We start from the raw sequence: 10,612 nt of genomic DNA on the forward strand, positions 1-10,612 counted from the left end.
TAAAGTTATCCATAAGCAATTAAAAGAAATTATAAATTATTTATTTATAAAGTAAATTAGTAAGAAAAAAGAGCAATGCCATTTTTTATGCGTAGATAATAAATTATTCAACTGTAACTGACTTAGCCAAGTTACGTGGTTTATCTATTGGTAAGTCTTTTTCTAATGCAATGTAATAGGCAAATAATTGCACTAAAACAGTTAAGGGGAATATAGATAAATAGTTCTTTACTGCTTTAGTAACAAATGCATCTCCACTTCTAGAGTTGTTTTTAGTGGAGAAAACAACAATATTCGCGTTTCTTGCCGCTAATTCTTCAATGTTATTACGTGTATTACTTGCAACTGAAGAATCACCAACTAAGGCAACAACTAAAGTACCATTTTCTATTAACGCTATAGGACCATGCTTAAGTTCACCAGCTTGGTAACACTCAGCAAATACATATCCTATTTCTTTTAGTTTCAATGTACCTTCTAGAGCAATTAAATAATCAAAACCTCTACCAATGAAAAACGCTGTTTTATGTTCTTTGTATTTTTCCGCTAAAGCTTTTATTTCATTCTTTCTTGCTAATACGTCATATATAGCATCTAGTATTTCTCTTGTATCTACTAAATCATTAACTTTTTTATTTGCTATTCTACTAGCAAGTAACCCAAGTAAAACAACTTGAGATACAAATGATTTAGTAGAGGCAACTGCTACTTCTAAGCCACAATAAAGTAAACAGGTAAACGTGCACTTTCTATCTAATGTAGAACCTTTAGAGTTCACTACCGCTAAAGTCTTGCACCCAGCATTTTCAATTAGCTTTTGGCAATGAATTAAATCTGCTGTTTCTCCTGATTGAGATATTAATATATAAAAACTCTTTTTGTTTAGATTATATGGATCATAGGCGTATTCGCTTGCAATTGAGGCGTAGGCTTTAATACCTTTTTGTCTTAAGAACTTTACTCCTACTTTAGCAGCATAGAAAGAAGAACCACATCCTAATAAATGCACTTCATCTGCATTCTTAATTGATTCTATTAATTCATCGTTAAACTTAAATTCATTATCAGAATAATAGTTATCTACTAAGTTTCTAATACAACTTGGTATTTCTTCTATTTCTTTAAGCATGTAATGATCATAGCCATATAGATTAGAATCATAGCTATCTACATCATAATTAGTAAATTTAGGTTCTACTTTTTTGCCTTTATTGAATATAGACGCTTTATTGCCTTCGATAAAGCCATAATCTCCATCATTTAAATCAATAAACTTATCTACTAATTTAATAATAGGTGCAGGAGAAGAACCAATATAAGATGTTTTATGGTTTAGACCAATTAATAAAGGACTAGCTTTCTTCATGAAATAAACACGATTAGGTTCGTTAGCAAATAGTATTCCACAAGCAAAGGAGCCTTCTAATATATCTATAGTTTCTTCTATTGCTTCAAGAACTGAGTCACTTCTTAAATAATAACGTTCTAAACAATTAGCGATTACTTCTGTATCAGTCGCGGATTTAAAAGTAAACTTTCTCGCTTTTAATTGAGATTTAATTGCAGAGTAGTTTTCTATTACGCCATTATGAACAATCGTGAATAAACCTCTATTTGAGGTATGAGGATGAGCGTTCACTGCATTAGGCTGACCATGAGTTGCCCATCTAGTGTGGCCTATACCTGCACTAGCCCCGCTGAATTCGGGTAATTCAGCGTCTAACACTTCTACTGTACCTTTTATTTTTTTAGTTATTATTTTTCCATCAAGAAAATAAGAAACACCAGCTGAGTCATATCCTCTATATTCTAGGCTTTTAAGTCCATCTACTAGGAAACGTCTATAATCTATGTTTCCTGCTCCCCCAACAATTCCACACATAATATTTGCTCGAATATATTACTATTTGTTTTTAACAAAAGTAAAGTGTATTGACTCTAATATTCAACCTTTGATACTTAGCGTCTAATTTTATTATTGCTTAGCCTTTAACATAACTTAAAAAAAATAAATATTAGTAACTAAATGTATTAAATAAAGATGAATAATATCCCCAGAAGTAATCAGTTAGGTAACCCGTGTAAGTATTTTTTCTATTACATATATCTTAAAGTCATCGGATAAACCTTCGTTTAGACCACCACTATTGGAGACAATAACTGAACTAGCTTCGGAATAAGAATATAAATTAGTTAAAGAAGAACAGCCATTAAAAGTTCTACTTAATATTTCTCATAGTCCTGGGCAAATAAAAATTGTTTCTAAACTAGAACAACTAGAGAATGTGTTTGAGTTAATAGTGGCTATTTTGACAACAACCATATTTTCTTCATCTTTAGAGTCGCGTAAAGACAGGTTTTATAACATTTGTATGTTTTTTGCATATTGTATACAAGCATTAAATTCAAAATCTATATTATTTTTCTAATAATTCTAAGTATTTTTGAGCCATTGCAGTACAAGAAAATTGTCTTGAATGATTAATACAATTGTCACGAATGCTTTTATTTAAGAAATTGCAGATAATAAACTAGGAATCTTGTCTACTTCGCCTTGTTTAAGGATTGCCCCAATTGTATTATCAACAACTTCTTTACAACCACCAGTATCATATGCAATGACCGGTGTACCTTGGGAAAGCGATTCTATGTTAACAGTGGAAAATTATCCTCATAAGTAGGATTAAAGAAAACAAACGCTTCTTTAAACAATGCAAGCATATCTATATTATCAACAAGGCCAATGAAATGTGCTTTTTTGCCGCGTTTTTTAGCCTCTTTCTTATCCTTTATTTTGCCAACAACCACTAATTGATATTCGTTTAAATCAAGAATGTTTGAAAGCTTTGCTAGATCTTTAAGTCCTTTTCTTTCATCCCAAACAAAAGCGGAGCATAACACAATCTTTTTATCTTTCTCTAAATTGTATTTAGATATAACATCTATATTTTCTGCTGTTTTTAAATCGATACCATTATGAATAACTGCTCTTTCATGATTTTTTAAAAAAGATAGGCCAACTAAATCACTTAGCCATTGAGATGGTGTCACAATAGTCATATTTGGTGTATTAGCAAACAATTCTCCTTTTAATTTAAAATTGCGTTTAGATTTGTCAAATAAAATTGATTTTGGATAATCTTTTTTGCAAGCGCAATTATTGCATTTGTTCTGCCATTTATTACATTTTCTAAATGAAAAGTAAGCACAATGACCAGTAAAAGCCCAACAGTCATGCAAAACCCAGATAATTTTTTTGCCACATTTGTTTAGATAATCAATAAAATTTTAATATTTAAATAATATCCATGGATATTATGAAGCATTATCACATCCGGATTATATTCTTTTAGCATACCAACCAGTTTACTGGTAGCGTGATTAGAATGTAGACCAACTGAGTCAGTTAATCTTGCTTCTAGTGCATGCATATAAAATGACATTTGACTACAAAATCTAACTGCTTGGAAGTTATCTTTTGAATCGTCATATTGTCCGCGACCATAAAAAATCTTACATTCGTGTCCTGCTTCTAGAAAATTCTTGGCAAGCGTTGTACAAATTTTTCCAGTACTTCCAACACCACAAACGGAGTTAATAATCGCTATTTTCATAATTTAAAAATTATTTCTTTAAAAGGTTTTCTATGTTATTAACGAGTATATCAAAAAAAAGTTCTCTAGAAAAATTATCTTTAAAATATCTAGAAGCATTAACAGCAAAACTATCTATGTTCATTTTTGAGAAATTTACTATTTCATCAGCAATATCTTCCGCTTTTAAAGAAGTAATTGCTAATCCTGTTTTACTTTCAACAACAAGATTATTTGTAGCGCCATTAGCCACGCTAATAATTGGCTTGCCACATGCCATATAAGTTTGAACTTTTCCAGGAATTGTTAATCTTGTATAACTCGAATCTTCTAATGTTACTAAGCAAGCATCTGATTTAGAAATAATTTCTGGCATATCTTGTTTAGATACAACTCCATGAAAAACAACGTTATCTAATTTTAGACTTTTTGCTTTGTTACGAGATTAATCTTTTCACTGCCATCACCGTAAATATCAAAAGTAATATTTGTTTCATTTTTTTGAAGAACATCAGCTACGTCAATAATTAAATCTAGGTTTTGAGCTTTGCCAATATTACCTGCAAAGAGTATATGAAATTTATCGTCATGTTTCTCCGTTTTTATTGGTTTGAAATAATCTTCGGCGTATTGAGGCAGCCATTCAATAGATAGTTCTTTGCATTTCGGCAAAACTTTAATATATTCAATGTGCTCTTTAGTAGAAACTAAAATTCTATCAATTGAAGAATATATTTTTGCTGATGTTTTTTATAATGGTTATAGACAAACGAATCTTTCTTGATGCCACCTGCTAATAAACTTTCAGGCCAAAGATCCATCTCGTACATAATTATTGGTTTATTATGCTTCTTGGCATATTTAATTCCTGGATTTGCAGACATTATCGGTGATAATTCATTAACTAAAACTACATCAAAATCTTTATCTAATTTTGCTGCTTTCTTTTTTCCTTTATGAGAAAAACTATAATAATTCCACACACGATGAAATGCTCCTGTTTTTCTAGGATGTTCCTTAACTCTAATAATATTCACACCATTATGTGTTTCATTTAGTTTATCTTTAGATTTATAGCCATCATAAATATAGCCCTGTGGGTAATTTGGAAGTCCTGTTAGCACAGTAACTTCATTGCCTCTTTTAACTAGTTCTTCTGCTATATCGGTAATAGAAAAGTTCTCTGGCCAATATCTTTGTGAAACTATTAATATTTTCATTTATTTCTTCCAAATCTCTATATTAACCACATCAATGTATTTCTTGATGATATTAACTACTCTATTAGAAACATCATTAATATCATAATGCTCTGGTGTACTAGCAAATTGATATCGTATTAACTCGGTATCAATCGCTAACATAATGTCATCTTTGTCTATACCTGATACTACAATAGAACCTGCTTCTACGCCTTCAGGTCTTTCAGTAGATGTTCTTATTAAAACCGCAGGAAAATGCCTCATCCACGATTCTTCTGTTAGTGTCCCGCTATCAGAAAGAACAAACATGCGTTTTCTTGTAGTTTTACATATTCTAAGAATCCTAATGGTTTTAAGTTTCTCACAAGTGGATGCATCTTAAATCCACGTTCTTCTAGTTTCTTTCTTGTTCTTGGGTGAGTAGAGAATATAACAGGAACTTTATATTTCTCCGCTACTGCATTTATTGCAGGCATTAATTGATTAAAGTTCTTCTCTATATCTATGTTCTCTTCTCTATGCGATGAGACAACAATATATTTGCCTTTTTCTAAGTTTAATTCTTCTAATACTTTAGATGATTCGATCTTATCGTTATTAGTGTTTAGTACTTCTAACATAGGAGAACCTGTTATAAATGTATATTCAGGTTCAATACCTTCTTTCATTAAATTGTCATATGCATGTTGAGTGTAAGGGAGATTAATATCACTTATATGATCTACTATTTTTCTGTTTATTGTTTCTGGTACATTCCAATCTCCGCATCTATTACCTGCTTCCATATGGAAAATAGGTAGTTTTAAACGTTTCGCAGAGATAGCACAAAGTGCACTGTTGGTATCGCCTAATATCAATACTGCATCAGGTTTAAGTTCTTTTAAGAGCTTGTAGGATTTCGCAATCGCGTTGCCAATTGTCTCTCCTAGGTCTGCTCCTACACAATTGAGATAGTAATCAGGCGCCCTTAAACCTAGTTCTTCAAAGAAGATTTGATTAAGTTCATAATCATAGTTTTGACCAGTATGCACTAAGATATGATCAAATTCTTTATCACATCTTTTTATAACTTCGCTTAATCTAATTATTTCTGGTCTAGTACCTAATATTGTTACTAATTTAATTTTTTTACTCATGTAACTCTACCTCTTCATAATATGTATCAGGATTTTCAGGATCAAACAATTCAGAAGCCCACATAATGGTAACACTATCAGTATCTCCAATATTAGTGATTACTATGTGTATATCCTACAGGGATATCCACAACCTCTAATTTATCTCCTGATACTATATATTCAATAACTTCTGTTGTATTTACTTTTCTAATTTTATGGAACATTTTCCTGAAACCACTAAAAACTTCTCGTTTTTGGTGTTGTGATAATGGTTGCCTTTGGTAATTCCAGGATGTGCTATATTAACACTTATTTGTCCATTATTTTCCGTTCTTAAGAATTCAGTAAACGAACCTCTCTGATCTACATTCATCTTAAGTTCATATGAAAAACTATTCTCAGGTAAATAACTTAGATATGTTGCATATAGTTTCTTTTCAAATTCATCCAATGATGATGGGGTAGATATATCTTCTCTAGAGTCTTTAAATTTATATAACAATTCCGCAAGTTTACCCAATGTGACGGTATATGTTGGTAAGACTTTGTTAATATCATTGGTATTTCTTTGTATATTCCCTTCAATCAAATTAACAAATTCTTTACATATATCGTCTATATATACAAAGGTAACTGCATTCTCAGGATCACTTATTGATATATCTAATCCATTAGCAATATTAAAACAAAAAGTTGCTACTACTGAGTTATAGTTAGGTCTACACCACTTACCAAATACATTATTTAATCTATAGATATATGTTGCTAATCCTGATTTTCTAAACAAATTCTCCATTTGAAGTTTGGATTTACCATATTCATTATCAAGTTCTGCTTGGGTTGAACTAGAGACGATTATAGGGATTTGTTGCCACTATCTCTGATAATATCTATTAATTGTTTGGAAAAATTAACATTACCATCTATAAACTCTTCAGGTGTTAATGGTCTATTAACTCCTGCAAGATGGACAATAAAATCAGCCTCACCGACGAGTGTTTTAAGTTCGGAAGGAGAATTGTCCTTATCATAAGCTAACACTTCGTGGTGGGCGTTTTAAGCCATAAACAAAGGTTTTTGCCTATAAAACCAGATGAACCTGTTACTAAAATCTTCATAATCCTATATTAATTGTAATCTATATCTAACAATGGAGATAACATTCCTTTCGATGAATTATTTGAAATTTGTTTAGCAGGAACCCCCCACGTAGTTCCGGGGGTGGTAATGTCTTTAACCACAACAGCACCAGCGGCTATAACGCAATTATCAGCAATCTTTATATTGCCAATTATTGAAGCGTTAGCACCAATAACAACATTATCTCCAATTGTAGGGCTTATACCCTCGTTATTCCGAGAGCCAATTGTCACGCCTTGGTGAATGCGACAATTTTTTCCAACCTTTGCAAGGCCTACTGCAATCGTTCCATAATGGGGTATAAGTAAACCCCGGGCCAAATGTATTTGGCGGAATCGAAAATCCTAATTTTATTCCCATTTTAAAATAACGATAATGATAGTAGGCTTCTCTTATTTTGTGGTTATTATTTAGATGGTATTCATATTTTCTCATCAAAACTTGATATTTTCGGATGTAAGAAAAATGTTTAGGGCGTTGTTTCATTTTTTTAAATGTCTTTTCAGCATTTTGGCCTATACAAATTGCCTTTCTATCTTCTAATAAATATATTTTTAAATCTTTTTTGCTCTTAATCATAGATTTCACCTTTATTTAATCATGTTGTTTTACTGGACCACCAAAGAGTTCTAATTTCTTAAGTAACTCTTCCATACCTTTAACATCTAATCTACCAGTATTATGAGATGTATATGGTTCACTTAAGTTAGCTTTCTACTGCCTTTAGAGAAGTACTTATCATAATTTAAATCTCTATTATCCGCATGGATTCTAAAGAAGTTACCCATATCTTCCGCTCGTACCATTTCTTCTGATGTTACAAGCGTTTTCAAATAGTTTCTCGCCATGTCTAGTTCCAATATATTCAATACCAGTTTTAGATCCTGTTAGATTTATTACTGCTTTAGCAAGTGTATCTATTGTTGCAGCAGGTGCTTTCTGTACGAACAAATCCCCTTGTTCTGCATGCTCAAAAGCATACAATACTAAATCTACTGCATCATCAAGAGTCATCATAAATCTAGTCATTTCAGGATTAGTAATTGTAATTGGTTTGCCCTCTTTTATTTGTTGAAGGAATAATGGGATGACAGAACCTCTGGACGCCATTACATTTCCATAACGGGTTAAGCATAACACTGTATCTCCTAATAAGAGTTGGCGAGATCTTGCAATAACATTCTTCTCCATTAAGGCTTTAGAGATGCCCATCGCGTTAATAGGGTATGCTGCTTTATCAGTAGATAGAAACACAGCTTTTTTTACATGATTTTCTACACAGGCAGTGATGACATTATCAGATCCTATAACATTAGTTTTAACTGCTTCCAATTGGATAGAATTCACAGGATGGAACTTGTTTAAGTGCTGCCGCACTAAAAACATAGTCCACTCCTTTAAACGCTCCTCTAATGGAGTTATAGTCTCTAACATCACCAATATAGAACTTTAATTTATCGTTATGATATTCTTTGCGCATATCATCTTGTTTCTTTTCATCGCGAGATAATATACGTATTTCTTTAATGTTTGTGTCTAAGAAACGATCCACCACCGCGTGGCCGAAAGAACCGGTGCCACCAGTAATTAAAAGGATTTTACCATCAAGCAATATTTCATCTTCAGAAATGCCAAGTTGGCCTTGAAGGATACTATACATTTGTTGATATTTAAAAGATTGAGTATCTGCTTCTTCCGATTCATATCTTTTATATGTGCGCAAAGGGATTCCTACAATATTTGCAGCTTCTTCTTGTGTTATATTGCCTTTTATTCTTAATTTTTTAAGTGTCATAATTTATCTCCTGAGTGCCATTTTGACACTTTTATTTTATTACTAAAAAATTATATATCAATATCATACTAGTTATTGCTTTCTTGACTGTCATTAGTAACAGACTTTTCACTATTGCTGTAAGAGAAAGTATTTAAATTCTTGAAATATTTGAACATGAAATATCCTCCAATACCAACAAGAACTATGCAATAAACGCCATATTCTACGAGTAGCCTAATCATGTCATTGGAAATAAAGTTTGCAAGATATGGTAAAGCAAAATATAAGCCTACTCCAATTGCTACGATAGCAATAATTAAAAGCCCACATGCTTTCAAATCTAGAATATGTGCAAATTCATCTCAGTAATAATACATGATCTTATAACAATATATGTGGTAAGCAATATAGTTACGATAAGAGTCGCAATTGCACAGCCAAGTGCACCAAAGAAATAATAAAAGACAAAATTTAATCCTACATTAAGAACCAAAGCACAGGCGCTTGCGATTGTTAGTTCTTTTGTTCTATGCTTTGAAGCTAAAATAATACTAAGATTAATAAATTTAAACATTTCACAAATAATATAGATTCTAAATATGTTTAAACCTGACAAATATTTTTCATCATATAGGAATAACATTAAATCTTTGGAACAAATTAATGCTCCGCTTGTCAAAATAATCGTTGTAAAGAAAGATAACGACAAATAATTTTAAGCAGTTTTTCTAATTTGCTTTTTTCTTTAGTCGCAACAAATTTAGAAATTAACGGATTAACGACGCTAACTAGAGCTGCGGCCGCAATATCAAAGGGCAGCATTTTTGCCGCATTTGTATAAATTGCAAGGTCTTCTGTAGAAAGAAAATAACCCAAAAATATTTTATCCGATTCTCTTAATAAGGCAGTTATCATGACATATAACGCCATAGGCAAAGCAAATTTTAAGATAGGTTTTATTGCTTCTTTTTCAAATACGAATGGACAAATAGAATAATCAACTTTCTTATACCAAGAGAAAAATAATAGAGTTTGAATGATAATTGTTAAGAATGAAAACAGCAATATAAAAGCTATGTTGTCCAAAACAAATATACTAATAACAATAATGATTAAACGTATTGTCGAAACAATTAAATTTCTTAAAGAAAGCCAACGAGCCTTTCCTGCAGAAATATAAAGAGGAATAATCATTGCACAATAATTTTCAAACAACGGCTGGAAGGCAATTATAAGAATTAACTTTGTTAAATCTTCGTTATTGTAATACATGCTAATTGGCCGTGCCAAAATAACAGTTATAAGACCAATTGTTAAAGAAATAAACATTGATAAGAAAAATATTGTATTGATGTACTTTTCTCTTTTTGTTTTATCGCTTATTGAATTGGAAAAATATATTACAGCATCTGTCATTCCGCATATTGTTAAGCTATTCAAAACACTAAGAACAGTCAATGCACTAGAATATGTACCATAATCATAAAGTGACAACTGAGTAGAAAGACACTTTGTAGATACTAAACTAATACAAATAGTAAGAACTTTTGCAAATGCTAAAAGTAAACTATCTGAACAATTTTATCCTTTGATTTTTTTGCAATTGGTTTTTGTTCAACAACCTGAACATTTTGATCCACTATTACTTTTCCTCTTTCATACGAGGTGCAAATCATTAAGCAGAGCATAATTGGTAAACAAAATATTCTTTTGTTGATAGCGTCAATGAAAAAGCATGGACCCCAACCGCCTAGCAAAATTAACATCACCCGAGGATCTCTA

At 31.5% G+C, this 10,612-nt stretch overlaps 3 protein-coding genes across 3 annotated transcripts; all 3 read right to left on the minus strand.

Annotated features, from left to right (window-relative positions):
- Positions 1 to 232: 232 nt before the first annotated feature.
- LOC142359709 (glutamine--fructose-6-phosphate aminotransferase [isomerizing]-like) lies at positions 233 to 4,477 on the minus strand (the record flags this gene model as incomplete). The annotated part of the gene is made up of 3 exons (XM_075412154.1): positions 4,365 to 4,477; positions 4,154 to 4,308; positions 233 to 1,575 (listed from the first exon to the last, which is right to left on the minus strand). Coding segments are annotated over exons 1-3 (1,611 nt in total), but the record flags the coding sequence as incomplete, so codon positions are not given.
- Positions 4,478 to 4,813: 336 nt separating this feature from the next.
- Positions 4,814 to 5,931, minus strand: LOC142359710 (UDP-2,3-diacetamido-2,3-dideoxy-D-glucuronate 2-epimerase-like). Its single transcript, XM_075412155.1, is given in 2 exon segments — positions 4,814 to 5,112; positions 5,115 to 5,931. Coding segments are annotated over 2 exon segments (1,116 nt in total).
- A 1,716-nt stretch (positions 5,932 to 7,647) lies between these two features.
- Positions 7,648 to 8,848, minus strand: LOC142359711 (UDP-glucose 4-epimerase-like). The gene is given in 4 exon segments (XM_075412156.1): positions 7,648 to 7,757; positions 7,760 to 7,880; positions 7,882 to 8,385; positions 8,387 to 8,848. Coding segments are annotated over 4 exon segments (1,197 nt in total).
- Between the last annotated feature and the right edge of the window lie 1,764 nt (positions 8,849 to 10,612).

This window comes from Opisthocomus hoazin, unplaced genomic scaffold, assembly GCF_030867145.1.
Source record: "Opisthocomus hoazin isolate bOpiHoa1 unplaced genomic scaffold, bOpiHoa1.hap1 HAP1_SCAFFOLD_280, whole genome shotgun sequence".
NCBI lineage: Eukaryota > Metazoa > Chordata > Aves > Opisthocomiformes > Opisthocomidae > Opisthocomus > Opisthocomus hoazin.